Here is a 27,380-nt window from a genome sequence, read left to right as displayed (position 1 = left end):
AAATGGTATGGACTTGATGATTGACCAAGTTGTTTGGAGCTCTTTCACAATGGCTCAGTGGTTAGCACCGCTGCCTCACAATACCAGGGTCCCGGGTTCGATTCCGGCCTCGGTGACTGTCTGTGTGGAGTTTACACATTCTCCCGGTGTCTACGTGGGTTTCCTCCGGGTGCTCTGGTTTCCTCCCGCAGTCCAAAGATGTGCAGGTCAAGTGTATTGGCCATGCTAAATTGCCCATAGTGTTAGGTGAAATGGGTCTGGGTGGGTTACTCTTCGGAGGGTTGGTGTGGACTGGTTGGGCCGAATGGTCTGTTTCCACACTGTAGGGAATCTAATCTAATCTAAAAAGTGGCCCTGGGTACTTGCTCCCCAACATACCCCATGAAATAAGGGTTCAGTATGCACATTGTTCTCAGACAGTAGGACCAGCTTTGTTGCTACTTTTAAAAGCATTGCCAGAGACCAAGTAGTGAGATCCCAAACACGTTAAAATAGACGAGGAACCATGCGGGGAAAACACATACTTAACCATAACACCGGACTACCCTCATAAACAGCTTCACAAAGGTTTAAGCCAACCAAGACCTTTAACTGTTTTTAAAGTATGTTTGACAAAACGAATAACTTTTTTAAAAGCCACACTCATGCCACCAAAACAGTTATATATACTATATAACGATAAACATCTTACCATTTTTTTTCTCTAATAGCTGCTTTAGGCAATCTTTCAAAACAGAGGAACGCATGGCACAGATGTTGTTGTAACTGTCCATCACAGGGAATGGAATTGCACTACTTGGAATTCGGTTCCTGTGGAGGAAACGCAAGATTTTTGCAGCATGAACACCCATGCGCTCCTTGTTTTTTGAAAAGATGTCAACAAACCCTGGAAGAAGAAAATAAGAGAAATAAATGCAAACAAAAGCAACCATGTACAATGAATGAAAACCAGTTACAATGTGCCACTCAGAAAACCTAAGACAACTTCCCATCTTCGCAAAATGCATAGTACATCTTGGGAACAACGCTGGTTAGAACAAGCGTTGACAAAAAGAAAGCCCCACAATAATTACGTTTCAATCCCAAATAGACAGACATTTTAAAAACATTTTGAAGGCAAACAATAGGTCAACTAAAAAAAGTTATAAATTTCTTATTGGGCAATTTTCCAGTTTGTTGCAACACTGAAATTTTACCCATCAATTAGAGTCCACTGAGGAATTAAGCACACACAGTAGATGTGCAACTCTCCTGCCCAGCTCCTACCATTCAAGTGGATGCCAGTCTTCCAAAAATATTTGCGGCTAATGACTTTATGGTCAAAAATATGAAAAAAGGAGTCAATATTTTATAATTTCTTTCACAATTGTGATGTGTAGTTAATGGAATCTACCATATAGGGACAAAATAAATATTGGTACTCACTGAAAATCAGACACGGAATGAACAATAATAATATATGTGGACCACTTGTCACCAAAAATCAAGGCTGCTTCAGGAAAATCATGAAAACTTAATGGTAGCACAAGGTACTGAGGTACTCAGAAAATCAAATATTCCAGGCACAGAGATGCCAATATGGTATAGCCAAAATGGGTTGATCATATAATCCAGATGCTGGATACCAGACCCCCATTCTATGGAGGGTTAAAGCTTGAATGGCCTCCTAGTCAGTTCAAAGGAAATAGAGATGGTCTAAAGACTCATGTGAAGAATAACATGGTTAAAGCAACATTTGGAGCACAAAGTATGCAGCAAGGAACCTTTAAAGGAGGTTCTCTAACGGCTTAAGAAAAGATGTCAAGGGAGATCAAGGTACAAATGGCATTTCAAAAATAAAAAATTTCAAAAATAAAATACTGGAACGTATTATACATTAATCTCAAACCCAAGTCTATCTGAGGTCTGCTAAGAGAAGCCAGGAAAGTGGAAAACAATTAACAGTTAGATCTCCCACATTAACAGTGACTCTCAAATGTACATGTTAGAGTAACCATGTTTGGCTGCAATGTCTGCATAATATACAACCTATCGGTATTCATGTGAGATGAGAGAGAAATGTGAAAAAAATTCAAAAATTAGGCATTGATAAAGGTTGAACTGTAAGACTTAGGACAGTTCCTAAATTTCTGTCAGAATAGAAAAGGTGGATAGTCCTGACAATAAAGACTGATATAAGAACATCAGTGAGAAAAGATCAGGAAGCAGAATCACTACATGTGGAGATTAGGAATGAGGTGCTTAGAAAATGATTTAGGGAGCCTGCTGATAATGGTTATACCATTGGCCAGGGCATTAAGCAAAAAGAAATTGGAGCTTGTAACAAATGCAATGTCATAATAATGTGGGATTTTAATTTTCACAAACAATAAACAAATAAAATTTGGTAAACCGATACAAAGGAAGATGAGTTTGCAAAATGCTTTTCTAACAGTTTTGTGGAGCAATATATTCTGAAGCCAACTAGAAATAAAACTATTTTATATCAGTATTGTGCAATTAGGCAGAATTAAAATCGATATTCTCACAGCAAAGGATTCTCTGGGAAAAAGCGATCATAACACAACTGAATTCCATATTAAATTTGAAAGCAACATATTCCAATGGCAAACAAAAATTTAAATTTAAATCAATTCAAGTTCATAGTGTAAGGGGAGTGATAGCTATGATTGATTAACAAAATAGACTAAAAAGGTCATGACAATAAATAAAGTGGAAAACATTTAAAGGGAACAGTACAAAACACTTAAAACACATTGTTAAAATTACAAAAACTTAATCAATCCATGAGTTATGAAGTAAGCCGCACTGTCGCAAAAGAAGAAGCGCTTAATGTTAAAAGAATAAACACTGGGCTGATGTTTGGGAGTATTTTGGAAGCCAACAAAACACCAAAAACTTGACAAGAAGTGAGAAAACAGAATATGAAATAGTGCAGAAGCAGATGCAAAAAGAATCTCATAGCTTTTATAAAGTGTATATAAAAAAAAGAGAATAATTAACACAAATGTGACAGCAGAAATGTTGATGAAACATTTGTCTATCTTCACAGGAAAAGACAAATAAAGTAACAGCTTTTAATTATTGCAATTTAGTAATGAGCATCGCTACCTGGTGTGAGGGAGCACCCCTGTAGTTGCCGAATCACATGACTTAATTCACCCTGCAGATTGGCACCGCCAGAAGTTTTCAATGACTCCAACATGTTCTCCACAGCAACTGTGCCATCTCCTTCTGCATCGAACTGAGCAAATGCCTGGCAAGAAAGCAATTGAAAGTGATATAACAACGATATTCTCTAAAGCTGAAGAAAGCATCTGAAGAAATTACTACAAGTAGTTATCACTAATAGGATTAGACTATAAATTTTGATCACTGTGTACAGAACAGATTACAGATTAGATTACATTACAGTGTGGAAACAGGCCCTTCGGCCCAACAAGTCCACACCGCCCCGCCGAAGCGTCACCCACCCATACCCCTACACATCTACTCCTTCACCTAACACTACGGGCAATTTAGCATGGCCAATTCACCTGACCTGCACATCTTTGGACTGTGGGAGGAAACCGGAGCACCCGGAGGAAACCCACGCAGACACGGGGAGAACGTGCAAACTCCACACAGTCATTACATCTAAGTTTGTTTTGCAGTTTTTAATTCTTTTTTAAGAGAACACCCATCACTTTGTCAATGAATTCAAAAATGTTAGCAAAGAAAAGTAGAAATCATAAAAAAGGGGTCAGCCTTGGCTCAGTTGAATTGCTCTCACTCAAGCCCCAGAGCAAATCACAGAGAATGAACCAAAGTCTGAATCCAGAAGTAAAGCTCAAAAATCTAAACTTTCAATCCATTGCAGTACTCGGAGTGCTACACTGTAGGAAGTGCGGTCTTTCAAATAAAGCATGAAACCAAACTGCTTCATCTCAGAAAAATGTAAATAAGCAATACCTTTCCCTTTTTTTTTTTAAAATTAAATGATCTGATCATCTATTTCACTGCTGCTTGGGACACCTTGTGGTGCATTTAATGGCTGCCAAATTTCCTACATTTAAATAAGTGACTACATGTGAGATGTCAATAAGTGTGGTGCTGGAAAAGCACAGCCGGTCAGGCAGCACCTGAGGAACAGGAGAGTCGATGTTTCAAGCATAAGCTCTTCATCCTGATGAAGAGCTTATGCTCAAAATGTCAACTCTAACTCCTCGGGTGCTGCCTGACCGGCTGTACTTACCCAGCACCACACATTTTGACACTGATCTCCAGCATCTGCAGTCCTCACTTTCTCCTACATGTGAGATGCCACTGGCTGTCCTTTGCTTTTGTCCCTCCTTAGGAAATGAAGATATGTCAATCTTTTCTTTGCTTACTTGGAATCCAACTTGGGATACATTCCTCAGATCGACAGATAATCGTCACTAAAATAAATAGTGGCAGATTCATCTACTGGAGAGGAAGAGGTGAGTTTGCACTATTAATGGCCAAAGATCTCTATCAGAAGTTTGATGAGACATGACTAGGCCCATTGTAAATAATTGACAGAGATTGATTACGACAATTAGTCAACAACTCCATTATTGTGGCATTGTGTGCCACCCAGGAATGCGGAAGATAAACTAGACTGTTTTTTTTTGATCCAGCAACTCAAGTTCTTCAGTTTCCTTTCTCTTGTTCTCTCAGATGAGATGTAAAGAGATAAATAACTTGCATGCAGTGAAAGTTAGCTCATTTGAGTTAATAATTTGATCTACAAAACTGTGACTGATGGTTTTTCCCTTGAAAAGATAACTCAAACTTTCAGGAAAAAATCCCAAATTAATATAGCTCTCAAGTTCATAACACTCCACAACATTTGTAATTTATATCTGTATAATAACTTTACCACACCAGTAGTATGCAGGTAAAGGGCTTTTAATTTTTTTGATGGAATGTAGGCAAAACGGACAACACTGGCCTTTGTTGCCCCAACTCTAATTGCTCTTGAACTGAATCGTTTGCTCAGCCATGTAAGAGAAAGTGAGGACCGCAGATGCTGGAGATCAGAGCTGAAAATGTGTTGCGGGAAAAGCACAGCAGGTCAGGCAGCATCAAAGGAGCAGGGGAATTGACGTTTTTGGGCATGAGCCCTTCCTGAATGAGTCAACCATCCTGCTCCAGATGGTTGCCTCATTAGTGATTATGGTTTATTCGCTCACTCTGGTGGTGCCACTTCAGTGCATGCACTGAGCTCTTAAGTAGCAGATTGACACTGTGAATGGAAGGTCGCAAAATTTACTAACTGCTTCTCATGGCACGTTGTTGAATCTGATTACAGGCAGCGGCAGAGCAGCCTGTCCCAGTTTTCTTAACAGTGATGGTGAGGGGGAACAGGACACAAGCACGTGACAAATTATGCACAAGTCTTTGGAGCTGATCTTTTACAGATTCATCAGTACACTGAAGTTCTCAGACTAGTCATACCACATTGATGTCTTGGTTTTTTAGTCTTGAATGTTTGAGGAGTTTCTGTACTGTTTCACCCTATCCCTTATCTCAGACCTGTCAGCTATCCAACTGAGTGGAGCCACGCACGCTATCACAGAAGGAAAGAGATTGTGAGAGACTGCAAAGTTTAGGAGGACAGCAGATTTTCTCAAGTATCCAGCAGAAGCCTGCCCTGCACACTGTCTCAAGTGCTTTAATAAGATTGACAAGAACAAGCTTGAATAAGGTTGCTGCTCTCTGCATTTCTCTTCAAGCGGTCAGAAGAGGATCTGCTTGTGCTGAAAACATATTTTGCCACTGGTTATGTTGCTAGTTGTTGTGGAGTCTTGATAGACTGACTCGGGCATCGGTCTTCCCAGTGACAGTGAGGAGTAGGGTGCTCCTGCTGTCGTTGGAATCTCTTTCATGAACATGACGTTTGTATCAGGTGTACCCTGTTGGATGGAGCTTTCTCTCCAGCAGAGGTCATCGAGATCACAGTTACAGCAGTCAGTGAGGCTTTCCATACTCAAGTAACTAGGTGGTGTCCATCCTTTCTGGCTATTTTCTAGCTGCTGGGTTTTTCTGACTTCAAGTCAGAGATGTACAGCACAGAAACAGACCCTTCGGTCCAAACCGTCCATGCTGACCAGATATCGCAACCCAATCTAGTCCCACCTGCCAGCACCCGGCCCATATCCCTCCAAACCCTTCCTATTCATATACCCATCCAAATGCCTTTTAAATGTTGAATTGTACCAGCCTCCACCACTTCCTCTGGCAGTCATTAGGGTTTAACATCAAGTTCATACATGGCAGGTAGGTGCAGAAGATTATCAAGCACAGGGACAAAGTCTAGTACATAGTTCAGTGTACTGCACTACCACAAAGCCATTTGCCTGTTCCAGTCAGCGAATACTTTCTCAAATGCAAAGGAGTAAACCTGGTGATGATGCAGCCAAGTGCATTATACCAAGGTTACCACTGTCATTCATATTTATTTCCATGGTTTGGTCCAATACTTGTTGGCACAGTACCTTCCATCATCTTCTACACAACTACCTTGGATAGCAGGTGATTGCCACATCCTTTAGGTTTAGGAAGCAGATTGCAAACTAGATGAGCTGCACTCTTTGTTTCAATGATCACAATGATTTCTGCAAGGTGTGCGCCAAACTAATCTTTGTTCCTGTTTGGAGGAAAAGAACTGAACGAAAGCTTCTGACAGATTACCAGGTCAAGTTGGTGCCAGCAGCCAGATCTCAGATTGCACCATGACACCTTCTACCCTGGAAGGAGCCGCTGGGAGCAAACTTCTCGCAGTTACTGTTGAATTTGAATGAAAGATATCTTCAGACTAAGATTCCACTCATCTTGCTTGTGTGGAAGCATTAAGTGACATGCTCTGAATTGCCATTAATTTTGTGTTCATAAAGTCTTGAATAAGGAGTTAGCAGCCACAGACATTGCTTCGTAAATTAATTCGTCTTGTGCTTTGCCAGAAGATGGCAAATGCAAAATTATGCTTCAGTGCAGGCTGTACCTTTTGGTGCTGCGTTAGGAAAATCTGACCATTGAGCTTTCAGAACTGCCTTCGGCTCATCAACTTTCTTTGTCCAAAGCATGCTGCTCAAGGGAAAACTGTCTTTGAATTTACTGCTACGTGGTGTCATACCCAACTCCCCTTTTCACTTATCCACATATTTTGGTGACACACAAGGCAAATGCTTTCATCTTTTACAGTTGGGACCAGAAATTCATTTTCCCATTCCATTTCAGGATGCCTTTTAGATGGTCCAGATTCACCTGACATCATTACAGCTTCACCTTGTAGGTTGAGAAATCTCGGTTGCTGGCCATGATGCAGCTCTGTCACTGGATCCATACCTCTGGAACATCCAGATGTTGCTGGAGGCACGAGGGGTCACAGTGGTTGCCATTTGTTTCAAGGGCTCCTGCTCAGCTTGCAATACCCACATATTAGGTAGCACCCGCTCCCTGTAATCTTTCTTCATCCTGCATGGACCCATTGGGTAAGCAGCTGAGGACAGATGCTGCAGGTCTACAGAGAACGGTCAGAGGAATGGGACTAGCTGAGCTGTTCTTAGAGAGTCTGCACAGACACTGTTGGCTGAATAGCCTTCTTTGTTTCTCATGCTTTCACACACTGGCTTCACTCATCAGCTCCTAGTATCTTTCTCCATTTGTTTGCATTGCCACCACAAAATATACTTTACCGTGCAATGATAGCCCAAAGAGATCAAACTCAACCAGGGTGAAAAAAGCTGGCACTGCCTATCCATCTTTCCCTAGCTACGCTGCTCCTGAAAGCAGACATCATGCAACTGCATGATAATTGATGTGTGCAGTGGGGCTTACTGCCAGAAACTTGACGATCTACATGATAGACATAGAACTTTAAAAATCAAAAGGATGACACAAAGTATTTATAATGTAAGTGCAACACTTGCAGCTTCAGATTACCCAAGCTTTAATGAATCCTCATTAATGTAACACTTGACTGCAATCACTCTGCCAGTTGATCTGTTTGGCTGTACAAGAGCATGGAGGTGGCAAATTCACTTATAACATATCTCCAGGCATAAGTACATAATGAAGACTTAAAGTGCCTTCCCAACTACTCATTCCATTTGAATCAGAGTATGAAATGTTTTATAATGGATCCCTAAAGACACTGCACAAAACATTTTACTGTACTTACAGAGTTAGGTTTGGAATAAAAATGAAAATTATACCTCCTGCTCCATCATTACGCAGTCATACTAGATTAGCTTTAATTCTCTCTTTTGAGCTCATACACACCTGTCTAACTAATGCTTGGGCAATGGGAAAGATTAGGGTTTTGAGAGGTGAGTGGGTTTTTTGTGGTTCTTCAATCCCAAATGTTTGTGCCAAAAATTCAGATCGGAGTTGAACATCAATAACAAAGTGTCATAATGGACTCAAAATATTGATTCTGTTTCACTCTCCACAAATGCTGCCAGACCTGCTGAGTTTCTCCAGCATTTTGTGTTTGTTCATTTCAGCTACGTATATCTCCCACAGTGGAACACATTCCACTTTACGATATCACTTACCAACCTTTCAGGGCAAACAGTGCTTCCATTCTGAAAGGGAATGCCAACTTAACTCAAGTCTCTGGGTGAAGGCTTACTGACTTTGAAGCTACTCACTGGCTGATGGCACACAATCATTGTTCAAATATTCACACAAATAGTTTATATTAATTTAGATAAACTAACTAGTTTATCTAAAACCTAGAGTAACTGAACTAACCACTGGTTTCTCTGAATCACTGCTTTGTGGGGTCTGATATTCTGTCAGAAGTTGATCGAGAATCTCCTGCTTAACACTGCAACCTGGATAGTCGAATACAAAGTTCTCTGTTGTGTTTGGCAGTGGCCTGTTTGCAAAGTTTTCAATGAATGTGTTTAAGGCCATCCTGTTGGAGGGTATGGTGTGCCTGCCTGGTTCTCTCTGCTGTTGAATTCTGATGGTGTGTAGCATCCAGCATGAGGGACAACTGCTGGTGAAGTGAACATTTTATGTACACATTGTGAGAACACAATTAGCTGTTTCTTTTAGCTATTTATAGGGAAGATGGTGGAGTAGTAAATCATAGATCCAGGCTTCTACTTTGGGGGACAGGGTTCAAAATGCATCATGGTAGCTGGTGGTATTTGAATTCAAATAATAAATCTGGAATTTGTAACTATGTCGTAGATTATTGTAAAAGTGGCCTTTGGGAAGGAAATTCGCCACCCTCCTCTGGCCTGGGCTACAAGTGATTCCACTCCCAACAAGCCACTCGGCTCGTTGGGAGCAATTGGTAATGGGCAACACATGAGCTTTGCCAGCTATGCCCAAATGTCAAACAAAAGAACAAAGAGGTGGCAAACATTCTGTCTGACCAGTGGAACACTGACACCAATCCTGGGGAAGGTAAACTACACCGTTGGAATGATCTAGACTCCAACTGTAGTGGGATTGGTATTCTTATGAAGTAGAGCAGGTTTAAAACTAGATAGTGGGGACAGTGTCATAAATTTGGGAAGTTGTGGTGAACTGGAGAGGTGGGCAAGAGGAAGGAATTAATGTGAAATATGTTAACACTAACAGAAAGGAATAGAGAATACAGATCTAAGAGTGAGTGGATCGGATAAAACTAGAGAGCAAAATTTCAGGTTATCTTAATTCATATAGCATATGAAACAAACAATACACCAGGAGGACAAATCGAGATAGCTATCATCCATAAATGTGGGGTACTGCATTTTGGAAAGGCAAATCACAGCAAGACTGTCTTAATGGGAAGGACTGGGGGAATACTGCTCAACAGAGACCTTGGAGCACAGGTTCATAGTTCCTTGAATGTGGAGTCTCCAGGTGACTAGGATAGTGAAGGTGGCCCTTGGTATGCTTGCCTTTATTGGACAGAGCATTGAGTATAGGAGTTGGCAGGTCATGTTGCAGCTGTACAGGACTTTGGTTAGGTCAGTATTGGAATATTGCTTGCAATTCTGGTCTCCTTACTCCAAGAAGGATGTGAAATGTGAAAGGATTCACAAAAGATTTACAAGGATGTTACCTAGGTTGGAGGATTTGAGCTAAAGGGAGAGGCTGAATAGACTAGGGCTATTTTCTCTGGAATTTCTGAGGCTGACGGGTGACCTTATAGAAGTTTCTAAAATCCAAAGGGGCATGGACAGGATACACAGACAAAGACTTTTTCCTGGGGTGGGGAGTCCTAGAGGGCATAGGTTTAGGGTGAGAGGGGAAAGTTTTAAAATAGACTTAAGGGGCAACTTTTTCACACAGTGGCTGGTGCATGTGCGGAATGAGCTGCCAGAGGTAGCATTGGAGGCTGGTCCAATTACAACATTTAAAAGGCATCTGGATGGGTTTATGAATAGGAAGGGTTTGGAGGGATATGGGCCGGGTGCTGGCAGGTGGGACTAGATTTATATAGATACCTGGTCAGCATGGACAAGTTGGACCAAAAGGTCTGTTTACATGTTGTTTATCTCTATGACTCTATGGGATAAACAAATACAGTTGAAGAATTTACCCTCTGGTCACTTACAAGTTAAATCATTGTTCCAACCTGTACAAAAGATGGAATAAGTGTTGTATGAGACAAACGCAGTGGCCAGCAAAACTGAAGAGAACAACAAAGTAAACATGGGTTGCCTTCATTATTCACCTCATTACACATAGTTCTGTGATAAAGATGTATAATATTATCATTTGGGAACTTGGATTTGATTTTGGAGGAAAAAAAGGTTTTGGTTTTCAGTTCTGTGTTGGCGAATTCTCTAAGTGAGAAAATCATTTTTGAACACTAAGTTCAAACACCATTTCCAAGTGAGCATGTGGTTGAAGCTAAATGACTAGATACGTGAAACATAGAGATACATGGCTATCTGGAGAGTTCATTGATCAAATGTTCACAAAGTTGATCTTTTGTGACATAAGGAAAGACAGACCAGTTTCAGTTGGAAAGAACAGCTTTATACGAGGAGTTTGTGGCAGTCTGGTCTTTCAGAGCTTTATTGGTTTTAGCAGGTTATATAGACAGGGACTTTTATAAAATCCAGTTAGGAAGTAGGGAATAGCTGGTATGTGCGTATCTCAGGCAGAAACAGTAATAAGAGAGAATCACAGCTGGCGAATGCATAAAAAAACATGAAGAAAAGATCTGCAACCCCATCGGTTCAGTGAGATATTAAAAAGATTAAGATAGAAGTAATGATACTTCACTTGGGTGGAATGACTGAAAAATACATTGCTGGGAAAAAGACTGAATTCTTTTCACTGTTAATGGTAAGACCTGTCTAAATTATATCTTTTAAAATACAAAATAGTGTTTTTTTAAAATCCTACATCAATATTACTTGAAGCACTAATCATGCCCAGAACCATCTCCTTCATACAAACCCCACTAGATAGTCCATTCTCCCTCTCTGCAAATAAACAATGACTCAACGAATCAAACAGCTAAAAATTAAGATGTAGGTAGGAAAGATGAAGTGCAGCTCAACTCACTTTGTGGCTATCCAACCACCTGAAGCACTATTTACAGATGTAAAGATCCCTGGCCTTTAGCTTTTGGGTGACAGCAGTAGTCACTATCACCTCAGTCAGTGAATCGTGAACTAGGGTTCCAGTGACCTGAGCACATAAGTTAAGCTCAAACTCTACTGCAGTACTGAGAGTGCGCTACATTACCAGAGGCTCAGCTTTTGGATCAGACATTAAATGGCTGCTCTGTTATTCTCTCAAGTGGATGCCAGTGCTTCTGCGAAGGTTCACAGCTGAACAAGTGCTCTGAGAATTCACATACTTATTGGTGTGCTGATGCACTGCCTTTCAGTTTCAGAAGTCACTACTGTTACAGACCTCAGATGTCTATGCACTAAAAAAAATTTAGAGAGGCTATCCACAGAGGCGAAAGATCCCAATGACCCATTTTTTTAAAAACTTGGGGAACTCTGGCATCTGGGCTCATGTTTATCATTCAACTAAAGCTAAATACAGACAGCCTGGAGATTATCAGACATTTCTTTCTGTTTGATGGGTTTCTTACAGCAACGATGAGTACACTTCCAAAGTATTCAATGGGCTAAAACAAGCTTTGGCACAACCTGTATTTGTGAAAGGCAGGTTCTAAATGCAAGCTTGTTCTTTTCCTTTTACACGAAAGAAAATCATAGAATCCTTACAGTGTGGAAAGAGGCTGTTCGGCCCATCAAGTCCACGCTGGCCCTCTGAAGAGCATCCCACCCAAGCCCAGCACCTCACCCGATCTCTGTAACCCCTACATATTACCATGGTTAATCCACCCCCTCGACATGGCCAATCCATCTAATCTTTTGCCTATGGGAGGAAACCAGAGGAAACCCATGCAGACACGGGGAGAACACAGAAACTCCACACAGACAGTAGACGGAGGGTGGAACTGAACCCAGGTCCCTGGTGCTGAGAGACAGCAGTGCTAACCACTGAGCCACCCTAGGAATGAGTCAGAGGGTTACTCTGGTGGAACAATGTGTTTAGCTTGATCTTTAGGATGATTATTTCAAGGCATTATTGGATTTGTATTCTGTTCACAACTGAAAACAAAAACAGGAGGCGATTCATTCTTGAATATGATCAAGTAGTCAAATAGATCTGTACCTCCACTCCAATTTGCTGACTTTTTCTCCTTGTCCTTCCCCTTATAAGAACACACATTATATAAGAACACACATTAAAAACAAGGTTGTGTGTTCAAGGTTTGTGTAAAGATTTGTAGCTCAGGTGCAGGTTGACATGGTTGTGGAAATGTTCCCCGAGCTGGGAAGTTGATTTGCTGATGTTTCCTGCCCTGTCTCAGTGACATCTTCAGTGCTTTGGAGCTTCCTGTGAAGCGCCGCTGTACTGTCTCATCTGGAATTTATTTGGTTCTGTTCCTGCTGCTTCCGGTTGTTCGTTGTAGTGGCCGGTATATTGGGTCCAGGTCAACGTGCTTGTTGATAGAGTCTGCGGATGAGTGCCATGCTTCTCACTGGCTATAAGAGGACAAACTAAACAGAGGACAGCCAGAGAATTCCTACAAACTTGGCACTCATCCATGGATTCAATCACCAAGCACATTGACCTGAACAGCAGGATGGATAAGGATCCTTGCCTGGTTACGGAATTATTGACAAGGAGCCACTGAGAAGGTTCCTGTGAAACTATTTTCTTTATACAGCCTTGGTTGAGGCAATGAGATGCTTTGTCAGAGTGGTTGAAACAGATGCCAGTACGTCATGAAAGGGGAGAGTAAAGAAGTGAAGCAGTGAAACAAGTGGTTTCCTTTTGTGTTGCAAACTTGCCCCCCACAACCAACCGCCCCACCTCCACCCCCGACCCTGGCAAACTGCTGTATGAAAGGGAATGAGAGATGGGGAAGAATAATTAACCTTGCCAGCAAGACCACTGTCGCAACAATGACTGGTTCCAAAAGTTGTCATCCCGAAAATCTCAGGAGTTGGAAACATTCTTTGGAAATACTGCAAGTCTCATGTCTCCTGTCAATTTTCTGGATCAGCATTAAGCCTGCAACATTTTCAAGAGAAACTAAACATATGTAAAATTAAAGTGTGTGAGATTGGAAGGAGTGAACTAGCATGAAGATAGAAATGGTTGGCAGACAGAAAACAAACAGTAAGAATGAATGGGTCTTTTTCTGAGCTACCAGTGGTATCAATACTTGGACCCCAGCTATTCTCAATATACAAATGACTTAGATGAAGGAACTAAATGTAATCCAAGTTTGCAAATGACACAAATCTGGGTGGGATGCTGAGTCAAGAGGGTGCAGAGATGGTTCAGTGATTTGGACAGGAGCAAGAGGGCAAATGAGGTTATCCACTTTGGAAGCAAAATCCAGAAGACCGATTATCCGAATTGTGACAGACAAGGAAAGAGGGAGGTGCAACAAAACCTGGGCTCCTTGTACACCAGTCATTGGAAAGTAAGCATGCAGGTGCAGCAGTGAACGTGGCAAAAGGTGTGTTGGCCTCAATAGCCTGAGGATTCATGTATAGGAGCAGAGATGTATTACTGCAATGGTACAAGGAATTGGTGAGACCACACCTGGAGAATTATGTGCAGTTTTGGCCTCCTTATCTGAGGAAGGATGTTCTGGATGCAGGGAGTACAACAAAGGTTTATCACACTGATCCCTGGGATGGTGGGACTGATGCATGAAGAGAGACTGGGCTGGTTTCAACTCTGTTCACTGGAGTTTAGAAGAATAAAATGGGTGGATCTCTTGGAAATGTATTAAAATTCTAACAGGATTAGACAGGCTAAACATAATCTTTTGTTACAGGAGACTGGGGAGTCTAGAACGAGGGTCACAGTTTAAGAACACAGGATAGAGGACTGAGATAAGGAGAAACTTATTCACCCAGAATTCTCTGCCACAGAAAGCATTTGAATATTAATCTTAATATTGAATGCTTACAAGGAGGAGTTAGATATCACTCTTTGGAGTGAGTATGGGGAGAAAGTGATAACAGGGGACCGAGTGGAATGATCAACCATGATTATATTGAATGACAGAACAGGTTCAAAGGGCCAAATGGCCTATTGCTGCTCCTAGATTCTCCTTGTAAACAACTTAAGCCATCATTACACTTGGGAAAGTACCAATAGAGAGAGAGAGAGAGCTGGCACCACTGCTGACTCTAGTCAACCTTTGGAGGTTAATCAAAACATGTAAATATGTTTTCACAAGGTATCAAGCCCACGTACCACCTTCCAATCGTTGCTGGTTCAGAACATGTATGCGATATGCCAATGGATAGGTCAGCTGACCACCTCACCGAAACCACTGGCCAAAACAACGCTAGCTTAGCAACTGAAATCTAATCATTGGCAATGCAACCAATGTATTGTACAGTGTCAGCCTACCCACAGGTCCTGTTACCATATAATAACAACTTTGGTAGGGAACTAGATAGGCTGTTCTGATAGTAATTCCTCTTTCCAGTCAGTCATTTGTGGGCAATTTACAGAGTTAAAGATTATCACAACACCCTGAGATTACAGGGCAAAATAACTAAAGGAAGGGACAAATCAATGTTATCTCTTTTCTTACAATCATTCCACAACAGGGCTGGTCAGAGTACCCAGAAGCCTCAGCTAATATTGCTACCAACAACACCCTTTGTCCACAATTTAACAAAGGTGTTACATACAGTATTTTTGCTGAACCTTTGTACTCCCTATACATTGAAATCAAAACCCTATTACTCAAGAGAAAACCTCTCCCATTGAATTGCCAAGTCATTTGTTGCTGTAATCTACCTCCAGGGCCAAGCACCCAAGAGACAGTTATTACCAGAAAGGAACACAGGAAGGGAGTAATCAACTGGTGAAGTACTTTGATACTTTGTACCCGAATATGCAATCAAGCTTTAATTACTTAGCCATAGCTCTTAATACCCAAACAGCATGTGACTGAAAGCACATGAGCACTTTGCTCAATTTCCAAAGCTTCAATCCAAAATTGTACAGGAGTTTCAAAGACATCCCTGTCTTAGAGTGCTAGCACAAACAGTAATTAAAATTGCTAAGTGTCACAATAGATAAACATGTAGGACTGTGGAACTAAACTAATAGGACTTCTCAATCAAAGGGAGCGAAAGGTGATCATCTGAACACAGCAGTGTTGCAAATGAAAGGCATGATGTGGAGGTGTCGGCGTTGAACTGGGGTGGACAAAGTTAAAGATTACACAACACCGGGTTATAGTCCAACAGGTTTATTTGGAAATACTCACTTTGAGTACTACTCCATCAGGTAACTCGTGGGGCAGGATCAGAAGACACCGAATTTCTAAAGATCAGTGTCAAATGAAAGGGACACACTCATTATCAGTACCTCAGTTTTTGCAGATGCTAGCTGACCCACTACATCTCTTCGGCCTTGCACTACTGCCTTGTAAATTAGCTCTTCAAACAGTAGCTTCTCTGAGAGAACATAGGAAACCTTTTTGCTAGTAACCACTTTAAAATACTTTGTTACTGCACTAATCTAGTTATTAGTCTCTCTTTACTACAAACTTGTTCGAAATAATGCCTTTAAACATGCAAAGGCACTTCACAGGAACACAAAAGCAAAATGCAGCAGATACTGGAAACTGGACAAACAAACAAAAAATGCTGGAAATACTCAACAGGTTAGGCAGCATTCATGAACATAAACACAGTTAGCAAAATGTGATATCAAGTTGCAAAGTGACAAACACAAATCGTTTGCATCATTACAAGATGGGAACAGTTAAACACATGTCATGAGAAGCCAAGTCAATGTTATGATGACATTCTGACCCTTCAGACTGTACTTAAAAGCAATTCACCGAGACTCCTTCAATAGTGTCATTACAAATCCACAGCCATCTGGAAGGACAAGAGCAGCAGGCACATGGGAACACTCCCACATGAAAGTTCCCCTCCAAGTCACACCATCCTGCCTTAGAAATGTATCACTATTCCTTTAGTATCACTGGGTCAGAATCCTGGAATTTGCTCCCTCTCTGTAGTGTGGGTTGCCCCACACCACGCGGTTCACCTGAAGGGCAATTAGGAATGGATGATAAACACTGGCCCAGCCCAGCACTGACTACATGCCTTAGAGTGAAGAATCACAAGAACTCAAAGCATATTAACTGCAGTAAAAACTGTAAATACTAAACACTTACAGTAGAATTTTTGGAGAAACAGAATTTTTCAATTGAATAATCTCTCATCACAAACTTCATAGATGCGGCCAGATCTAAGAATTAAGCATTTTCTGACCTTCTTTCAAATTTCTAGTACTTCTTTTATATATTGGTGAACTACACAATGTAGAAAATTGAGCACTCATTTCAATGGCAGTACAATAGGTAAGCTCACACTGGGATTCGACACATCAAAACAGTTTTCACAAGCACCTCTGGAGGCAGGTCAGTCCTTGAATATAACATGTTATTAGAGACTGGCATGATGGCTACATGACTGGCCTGTTTCTAAAGGTATGGAGGTGGGTTAACACACCCTGCTCTGTACAGTCCTTCCTGGTATTGTTTTTGTTATTTTTCCAGAGAACATGGGTGTCACTGGCAAGGCCAACATATATCACACACACTAATTGCCCAGAATTAGTTGGGTTGTTGGGTCATTTCAGAGTTAACCATGTTGCTGTGCATTTGGAATCACATGAAGCTCAATCAAGTCAGTATGGTAGATTTCCTTCCCTAAAGGATATGACTGACAAGAAGGGTTTTTCCAACAATCGATGGTAGTTTCATGGTCACAGCCACCCGAGACTCACTTTCAGCTCCAGATTTGTTCATTGAATTTAAATTCTATCAGCTGCCCTGGTGGGATTTAAATCAACTGTACCAATCAATCAATCAATCATCTAAAGCAGGGCACTTAAATCAGTATTGCATTGGAATTAGATTACATCTGCAAGCTCTGATAATAAATTACTCATCTGTTGTGGTTCTGTGCGCCGAGCTGGGAATTTGTGTTGCAGACGTTTCGTCCCCTGTCTAGGCACCCTGTCTGGGAGCCTCCTGTGAAGCGCTTCTGTGATCTTTCCTCCGGCATTTATAGTGGATTGAATCTGCCGCTTCCGGTTGTCAGTTCCAGCTGTCCGCTGCAGTGGTCGGTATATTGGGTCCAGGTCGATGTGCTTATTGATTGAATCTGTGGATGAGTGCCATGCCTCTAGGAATTCCCTGGCTGTTCTGCTTGGCTTGTCCTATAATAGTAGTGTTGTCCCAGTCAAACTCATGTTGCTTGTCATCTGAGCATGTGGCTACTAAGGATAGCTGGCCGTGTCGTTTCGTGGTTAGTTGGTGTTCATGGATGCTGGTCAGCATGTTCAGCCAGAAGTGGCAGAGACAAACCACTATAAATGCCGGAGGAAACATCACAGAAGCGCTTCACAGGAGGGTCCCAAGCCCTGAGTATGTCACCTAGACAGGGGACGAAACGTCTGCAACACAAATTCCCAGCTCGGCGAACAGAACCACAACGAGAACCCGAGCTACAAATCTTCTCTCAAACTTTGAAATTACTCAGCTACATACTCTACTCCCAGATCACTACAGGCAAATGTTTGCAATCAAAACATCTTTAATTTTGCAAAAGTTTGAATAAAGTGATCTTGCATTCACAGTTGATGGTGAGTTGAAACTTTGCAGTAATAGTAGGTAAGGGAAATGCAGCCATGGGGTGGGCGAGTCCAGAACAAGAGGGCATAGGTTTAGGGTGAGAGGGGAAAGATATAAAAGGGACCTCCTAAAGGGCAACGTTTTTACAGAGGATGGAATATGCTGCCAGAGGAAGTGGTGGAGACTGGTACACTTACAACATTTAAAAGGCATTTGGATGGGTATGTGAATAGAAAGGGTTTAGAGGGATATGGGCCAGGTGCTGGCTGGTGGAACTAGATTGGGTTGGGATATTTGGTTGGCATGAATGAGTTGGACCGAAGGGTCTGTTTCTGTGCTGTACATCTCTATGACTCTAATGATAGAGAGTCGAGGAATAGGGAGAGAACAGTTAAATGCGTGGCTACAGGGATGGTGCAGGAGGGAGGGATTCCGATATTTGGATAACTGGGGTTCTTTCTGGGGAAGGTGGGACCTCTATAAACAGGATGGTCTGCACCTGAGCCTGAGGGGCACCAGTATCCTTGGCGGGAGGTTTGCTAGTGCTCTTGGGGGGGGTTTAAACTAACTCTGCAGGGGCATGGAAACCTAGACTGTAGCTTTAGGGTGCAGGACCTGGAGTGTAGGGAGGTTAGGAACATGGCATCAATCTCAAAGGAGGGTACCTGTAAACAGGAAAGTGGCTTGAAGTGTGTATACCTCAATGCAAGAAGTATACGAAATAAGGTAGGTGAACTTGCAGCGTGGGTTGGTACCTGGGATTTCGATGTTGTGGCTATTACGGAGACATGGGTAGAACAGGGACAGGATTGACTTGCAGGTTCCAGGGTTTAAATGTTTTAGTAGGGTCAGAGGTGGGGGTAAAAGAGGGGGAGGTGTGGCATTGCTTGTCAAAGATAGTATTACAGCGGTGGAAAGGACGATGGATGAAGACTCGCCATCTGAGGTAGTTTGGGCTGAGGTTAGGAATAGGAAAGGTGAGGTCACCCTGTTAGGAGTTTTCTACAGGTCTCCTAATAGTCCTAGAAACGTAGAAGAAAGGATTGCGAGGATGATTCAGGAGAAGAGTGAAAGTAATAGGGTGGTTGTTATGGGGGACTTTAACTTTCCTGATATTGATTGGGAAAGCTATAGCTCTAGTTCGTTAGATGGGTCAGTGTTTGTCCAATTTGTGCAGGAAGGTTTCCTGACACAATATGTAGATAGGCCAACAAGAGGTGAGGCCATACTGGATTTGGTTCTGGGTAACGAACCAGGCCAGGTGATAGAATTAGAGGTAGGTGAGCACTTTGGGGACAGTGACCACAATTCGGTGACTTTTACTCTAGTGATGGAGAGGGATAAGTGTGCACTGCAGGGCAAGAGTTATAGCTGGGGGCAGGGAAATTATGATGCGGTGAGGCATGACTTAGGATGCGTGGCTTGGAAAAGTAGGCTTCAAGGCAAGGGCACAATTGATATGTGGAGCTTGTTCAAGGAGCAACTATTGAGTGTCCTTGATAAGTATGTACCTGTCAGGCAGGGAGGAAAGGGTCGTGTGAGGGAGCCGTGGTTTAATAAGGAATTGGAATCCCTTGTTAAATGGAAGAGGGCGGCCTATGTAAAGATGAGGCGTGAAGGTTCAATTGAGGCGATAGAGTTATAAGGTAGCCAGGAAGGACCTGAAGAGAGAGCTAAGAGCAGCAAGGAGGGGACATGAAAGGTCCTTAGTTGGTAGGATTAGGGAAAACCCAAAGGCTTTCTATAGGTATGTCAGGAATAAAAGAATGACTAGGGTAGGAATAGGTCCAGTCAAGGATAGTAGTGGGAAGTTGCATGCGGAGGCTGAAGAGATTGGGGAGACACTGAATGAATACTTTTCGTCAGTATTCACTCAGGAACAGGACATTGTTGCCGATGTGAATACTGAGTCACAATTAAATAGAATGAATGGCTTTGAGGTATGTAGGGAAGAGGTGTTGGAAATTCTGGAAAGGGTGAAAATAGATAAGTCCCCTGGGCCTGATGGCATTTATCCTAGGATTCTCTGGGAAGCAAGGGAGGAGATTGCAGAGCCATTGGCCTTGATTTTTATGTCCTCATTGTCTACAGGAGTAGTGCCAGAAGACTGAAGGCTAGCAAATGTGGTTCCCTTGTTCAAGAAGGGGAGTAGGGATAACCCTAGTAACTATAGGCCGGAGGGTCTCACTTCTGTTGTGGGCAAAGTCTTGGAGAGAATTGGAAGGGATAGGATTTATGAACATGTGGAAAGCAATAATGTGATCAAGGATAGTGAGCATGGTTTTGTGAAGGGCAGGTCGTGCCTCACAAACCTTATTGAATTCTTTGAGAAGGTGACTAAGGAGGTGGACGAGGGGAAAGCGGTAGATGTGGTGTATATGGATTTTAGTAAGGCGTTTGATAAGGTTCCCCACGGTAGGCTACTTCAAAAAATACGGAGGTATGGCATTGAAGGTGAGTTGGAGGTTTGGATTAGGAATTGGCTGGCTGGAAGAAGACAGAGGGTAGTAGTTGATGGTAAAGGTTCATCTTGGAGTGCCGTTACTAGCGGTGTTCCGCAAGGATCTGTTTTGGGACCATTGCTGTTTGTCATTTTTATAAATGACCTGGAGGAGGGGCTAGAAAGTTGGGTGAGCAAGTTTGCGGATGATACGAAAGTCGGAGGAGTTGTTGACAGTGAGGAAGGATGTGGCATGTTACAGCGGGATATAGATAAGCTGCAGAACTGGGCAGAAAGGTGGCAAATGGAGTTCAATGTAGTTAAGTGTGAGGTGATTCACTTTGGTAAGAGTAACAAAAAGATGGGGTACTGGGCTAATGGTCGGATACTTGGTAGTGTGGATGAGCAGAGAGATCTTGGTGTCCACGTACACAGATCTTTGAAAGTTGCCACCCAGGTAAATAGTGCGATGAAGAAGGCATATGGCGTACTGGCTTTTATTGGTAGAGGAATTGAGTTCCGGAGTCCTGAGATCATGTTGCAGTTGTGTAAGACTCTAGTGCGGCCGCACCTGGAGTATTGTGCGCAGTTTTGGTCGCCATACTATAGGAAGGATGTGGAGGCACTGGAACGGGTGCAGAGGAGGTTTACCAGGATGTTGCCTGGTATGGTAGGAAGATCGTATGAGGAAAGGCTGAGGCACTTGGGGTTGTTTTCATTGGAGAAAAGAAGGTTTAGGGGTGACTTGATAGAGGTGTACAAGATGATTAGGGGTTTAGATAGGGTTGACCGTGAGAACCTTTTTCCACGTATGGAGTCAGCTATTACGAGGGGGCATAGCTTTAAATTAAGGGGGGGTAGGTATAGGACAGATGTTAGGGGTAGGTTCTTTACTCAGCGAGTCGTGAGTTCATGGAATGCCCTGCCAGTAGCAGTGGTGGACTCTCCCTCATTATGGGCATTTAAGCGGGCATTGGATAGGCATATGGAGGATAGTGGGCTAGTGTAGGTTAGGTGGGCTTGGATCGGCGCAACATCGAGGGCCAAAGGTCCTGTATTCCGCTGTATTCTTCTATGTTCCAATATGCTCATTTACTGCCATGGGTCTCACTCTCCAGGTGTTATAGTGTGTGTATTGGAGTCCAACCCTGTACTATGGGTATTATTTTCATAAATTACAAATAATCACTTTGGACTCAAAATGCTGTAGCATTATTGACTGTACGGCTTGCTACACTCCAGGTCTTTGGTAGAATGCTACATTACACCTGAAGCCGTGAATGGAGCAGACTAGCATCTATATTTATAACAATTAGTTTCTGGCTCCCAAACAATACAAAAAGTGGTACTGTAGACAGTGCACTTGTGGATCTCAGCGTGGGTGCTAATATAAGGTGCGGATGTATAACAGAATCACTGCTGGGCGAAACAGAACATAGATGTGGACATCACTATGGGAGATGATACTGTATGGAATGCAGATTTCAGTCTTTGAGCAGTTTTAGCGTATGGGACTAATATACCACTCACTGGGGGCGGGGGGTAAAAGAGGGGGAGGTGTGGCATTGCTTGTCAAAGATAGTATTACAGCGGTGGAAAGGACGATGGATGAAGACTTGCCATCTGAGGTAGTTTGGGCTGAGGTTAGGAATAGGAAAGGTGAGCTCACCCTGTTAGGAGTTTTTTACAGGCCTCCTAATAGTCCTAGAAACGCAGAAGAAAGGATTGCGAGGATGATTCAAGAGAAGAGTGAAAGTAATAGGGTGGTTGTTATGGGGGACTTTAACTTTCCTGATATTGATTGGGAAAGCTATAGCTCAAGTTCGTTAGATGGGTCGGTGTTTGTCCAATGTGTGCAGGAGGGTTTCCTGACACAATATGTAGATAGGCCAACAAGAGGTGACCACAACTTGGGAGCCAATGTGGGGGTGTGCGGTGGGGGGGGGAATGGAGTGTGTGTGGGGGTGGGGGGGTGTGGGGGAGGAGTGTGCAGTGGGGGTGGATGGAGTGTGCGGGGGGGTGTTGTGTGGGGGTGGGGGGGGGTGAGTGTGCGGTGGGGGGGTGGGGGTGTGTGTATTGACATTCCGCGCTGTGAGCCCTTGTCCGGCCGCTCCCGCCCGGACTCAGTGCCTCCCCCCCCCCCCCCCCTTGCCCCGGCCTCACCTCCTCGCACTCCTCCTTGATGGCGAACCTGGTTGTGAGGAGCTCACAGAGCTGTGCCATCCTGATGGTGTCCTCCCCGCGGGCCAGGCGCTCCTCTAACCAGCGGATCAGGTGACTGTGATGCTGCTGCACCACATTCTCACAGACTTCATCCCGCACCTTGGCGGCCGCCTCCCGCAGCCGCTGGTGCTGCAACAGCATGTCAGCGCTGGGCCCGCAGCTGGGCCCGGGGCCGGGGCCGGGCCCGGGGCCGCCTCCCTCCCCCGGCTCGGGCCCTCCGTCCGGGCCTGGCGCCGGGAAGCCGGCCTTGGCCGAGCCCCGCTCACTGTCCTGCGGCTGCTCCTCATCCTCCTCCTCGTCCTCGGCGCAGTCGGGCTGCCCGGCGCCCGCGCTCTCCGTGTTGCCCATACCCGACCCGACCCGGCCCGGCCTCGCCGCTGTCCCGCTCCGCGCTCCCGTTCCCTCACACACCGGCTCCCGGCTCCTCCACTACCGGGTCCGCTTCACGACACTGCCGGCTTCCGGAGCCGCCTCACGACACACTGCCGCATTCCAGCGTCCCAGCACGACACACTTCCGGTTTCACCTGTCTCCCTGCACGACACTGCCGGATTCTGGCACCGCTTCGCGACACTGCCGGATTCTGGGGTAGCTTCACGACCTCAGCCTTCGGACCGGAAGTTGGACCCAGACAGCACCAGCTTCCAGTCCGACAGGTTCATGTTGGAGGCGCTGGCTTTCAGAGCGCTGACCCTTCATCAGGTGGTTAGTGGGGCAGGATCACAGAGCACAGATTTTAGAGTAAATGATCCCTAGGTCATGCAACTGAAACAATAGGTTGAACAAACCTAAATTGCTGTTAAGTTTTTCATCTTTTCGAATGGGTTGTTGGTTTCCATTCATTAACATGTAAATCCCAGAACTTCTTTCAAGTCACGTTCTCAAGGTAACTTTAGGTTTTATTTTTAAAAATGACATCTCAGCTCAGACAATGCGCTGAGGTTAGAGTCTGCCTGTGTCCCAATCTTAAGTCAGACTGGTTCTATTTCCAAAGGAGGAATTTATAAAATGTCACATGGATTGGCTGCCTGCAGATTGTGCGCTTTTTGAGCAAAATAAAGTGTGTCTGCAAATATAATTCTGCAAATGCAAATTCACCCCATAGACTTACATATGTGTGTGTACGCGCATGCATGAGAGAGAGTGTGAATGTCTGCATGTCAGTGTGAGTATGCCTGAAAGAGTGTGTTTGCGTGTGTGAGTGATGGAGTATATGTCTGTGAGGGGTGTGTGTGTATGAGACAGGGTATGCATGAGTATGTAAGAGTGTGTGTTTGAGAAAGTGTATTGTGCAATGGAGTCACCTGGAGTGTGACATGAACCCAAGGTCCCAGTTGAGGCCATCCTCATGGGTACCAAACTTGGCTATCAGCCTCTGCTTGGTCACTCTGTTCTTGCATATCCCAAAGTCCACCTTGGATGATGGTCACCCGAAGATATAAGGCCGAATATCCCTGACCACTGAAGTGTTCTGCGACTGGGATGCAACACTCCTGACTGGCAATTTTTATGCGGTGTGCATTCATCTGTTGTTGTAGTGTCTGCCTGCTCTCGCCAATATACCTTGCCGCAGGGCATCGTTGCCTGCAGTGTATGAGAGAGACAACATTGGCCGAGTCACATGCGTACCTGCCCTGTACACGGTGGGTGGTGTCCCCATGTGTAATGGTGGTATCCATATCGACATTCTGACACATCTTGCAGTGGTTGCCATGACAGGGTTGTGTGGTGTTTTGGTTAACGTTGTCCTGATGGCTGGGCTGTCTGCTTGTGGTCTGTTTAAAGATTGGTGATTGTTTAAAGGCAAGAAGTGGAGGTGTAGGGAAGGTCTTGGCGAGGTGCTCATCCTCATTGATAATATGTTGCAGGCCGTGAAGAACATGGTGTAGTTTTTCCGCTCCCGGGAAGTACTGGTCAACAAAGGGTACCCTATCAGTCGTATCCCATGTCTGTCTCCTGAGGAGGTCATCATGGTTTGTCACTGTGGCATGTCAGAAGTGGCGATCGATGAATTGAGCATTGTACCATGTTCTTATGAGAGCATCCTTCAGCACCTTCAGGTGTCTGTCACATTCCTCCTCATCTGATGAGATCTTGTGTAGGGTAGTCTGTAGGAGATGGCTGTATTAATATGTTTAGGGGAGAAGCTGGAAAGTGCAGCATCATGAGGTTATCCGTGGGTTTGCAGTAGAGTGAGGTACTGAGGTGTCCATCCTTGATGGAGATGTGTGTGTCCAGAAATGAGATAGGTACTAGAGAGTGGTTCATGGTAATTCTGATGGTGGGATTGAATGCGTCGATATCACTGTGTAGTTGTTTCAGTGACTCCTCGCTATGGGTCCAGAGGAAGAAAATGTCGTCAATGTATCTGGTGTATAATGTCGGTTGGAGGTCCTGTGCAGCAAAGAAGTCTTGTTCAAGTGAAAATGTTGGCACATGTGGGTGCAGATTTGGTCCCAATGGCTGTTCCATGTGTCCAGATGTAGAACTGGTAGTCAAATGTTGTGGTTGAGGGTGAAGTGGATGAGTTGTAGGATGGTGCTTGGAGATTGGCAGTTGTTGGTGTTGAGTACTGAGGTTGTTGCATCGATGCCGTCATCGTGGGGGGTGCTGGTGTAGACTGCTCAAACATCCTTTGTGACGAGGGATTTTCTCGATTCACGAACCCTAGTCCGTGGGTGCTGGGTTTCTGTAAGAAATCTGTAGTGTTGCGGCAGAAGCTGGGGGTCCCCTGTACAATCTGTTTCAAAATGCTGTCGACATCGACAGAGAGGTTTATGCCATGCCACTAAATACTCTATCTCCTTCCTGTACTCCGTTGTGTCATCGTTTGAGATTCGACCAAAAACTGTGGCGTTGTTGGTGTGGAATTTGCCCACCCAGTTGTGAAAGTGTAAGGAATACAACAGGCAGCTGAGTACATAGCCTTGTTGGGCACTGGCATTGAGGATTATCGTGGAGGAGGTGTTTTTGCCTATTCTTACTGATTGCAGTCTGCGGGTCAAGAAGTCAAGGATCCAGTTTCAGAGCGGGGAGCTGAGATCTAGGTCTCGGAGTTTGGCGATGAGTTTGTTTGGAACAATGGTGTTGAAGGTGAAACTGTAGTCAATGGATCTGCGCCTGACATAGGTATCCTTGTTATCCAGATGTTCCATAGTGTGGACTTGTACACTGTAGGGATTCTGTGACGCCAGGGTGATGGTATCTACCGTGAACCTGTTGCATGAGTAGGTGAATTGCAAGGGATCAAGGCAATCTGGGAGGCAGTGGTTGATGTAGCTATGACTAACCTCTCAAAGCACTTTGTAATGATGGAGCTCAGAGCCACTGGGCAATAGTCATTGAGGCACGCTGCATGATTTTTCTTTGGCATGGGATGATGGTGGTCTGCTTGAAGCAAGTGGGGACTTGAGATCGTAGTAAGGAGAGGTTGAAGATGTCAGTGAATATTCCCGCCAATTGATCCGCACAGGATCTGAGTGTGCAACCGAGTCTTCTGTCCAGGCCAGTTGCTTTTAATGGGTTCACGCTCAAGAAGGTTGATCTAACATCTAACAGCGGTGACTGAGGGTGCAGGTGCACCCAAGGCTGATGGGATGGGTAACATCGATTCACTGCATTTCTGTTCAAAATGAGCATCGAATGCATTGAGCTCAACAGGTAAGGAAATGCAGTTGGCCATAATTCTGCTCAATGTTCCTTTGCACCTTGTTATGTCGTATAAGCTTTGCCATAAACAGCGGGTGTTCATGTGGTTAGTCTGGGTGTCAAGCTTAGTTTGGTATTGCCTCTTGGCATCTCTGATGGCCTTGCGAAGGTCATACCTGGATTTCCAGTATAGCCCAACTGGTAGGCCTCAGAGTGGATCTTCTGGTTCATCCATAGTTTCCGGTTAGGGAATGTTCGGATTAACTTCTTCGGCATGCAGTCTTACTCACGACGCCTGTAACAGTAGTGGCATACATGTTTACGTTGGCTGCTGAGTTCATGAATATGGACCAGTCCACCGACCTCAAGCAGTCCTGTAGATTCACAGAATTTGTGAGGTCATTCTGTACTGTTTGTGGAGTAGAGGGGCCGATTGGCCTTCCATACGTATTTCTTGTGGTCTCATGAGGTCATCGACCCATTGTGCTGCATCAAATCCTTAAAGATTTAATTAGTTCCATGTGGAACTAATTATTTCCACTTTCTGACTCTGTTTATATTTCCCAACAAGTAATTCCCACGTGGTCTGAGTATATTCAGGGTACCAGGGATCTGAGTGTGATTTCAATTCCACTCTCGGGCGACTGTCTACGTGGATTTTACACATTCTCCCCGAGTCGACATGGGTTCCTACCAGGTGTTCCAGTTTCCTCCCAGTGTCCAAAGGTGAGGTGGATTGGCCACAGGAAATGCAGGGTGACAGGTGGGATGCTCAGACAAGACACTCTTCAGACGGTCGGTGTGGATTTGATGGACTGAAGGGCCTCTTCTGCAGTGCAGGGATTTTATGATTCTAATTGTTAAAGCTTCTATAACATCAATTTC

The 27,380-nt window shown here is 43.9% G+C and overlaps 1 protein-coding gene across 3 annotated transcripts in view; it reads right to left on the bottom strand.

Moving 5' to 3' along the window:
* Positions 1-23,228, bottom strand: part of zzef1 (zinc finger, ZZ-type with EF hand domain 1) — a 260,425-nt gene extending 237,197 nt beyond the window's left edge. For all 3 annotated transcript variants that reach the window (XM_043718816.2, XM_043718818.2, XM_043718817.2), the window contains exons 1-3: positions 22,788-23,228; positions 3,112-3,256; positions 692-886 (exon numbers count right to left, since the gene is read on the bottom strand). In XM_043718816.2, coding sequence (XP_043574751.2) covers positions 692-886; positions 3,112-3,256; positions 22,788-23,195 — 748 coding nt within the window. In that variant the 5' untranslated portion in view covers positions 23,196-23,228. The remainder of the gene's footprint in view (positions 1-691; positions 887-3,111; positions 3,257-22,787) is intronic.
* Positions 23,229-27,380: the final 4,152 nt, after the last annotated feature.

The sequence above is a fragment of the Chiloscyllium plagiosum genome, unplaced genomic scaffold, assembly GCF_037043375.1.
Source record: "Chiloscyllium plagiosum isolate Xiang-an unplaced genomic scaffold, Cpla_swu_hap1 HiC_scaffold_31, whole genome shotgun sequence".
Taxonomy (NCBI): domain Eukaryota; kingdom Metazoa; phylum Chordata; class Chondrichthyes; order Orectolobiformes; family Hemiscylliidae; genus Chiloscyllium; species Chiloscyllium plagiosum.
The sequence above is the reverse complement of the archived record's forward strand: the minus strand, read 5'-3'. Positions and strand labels throughout refer to the sequence as shown.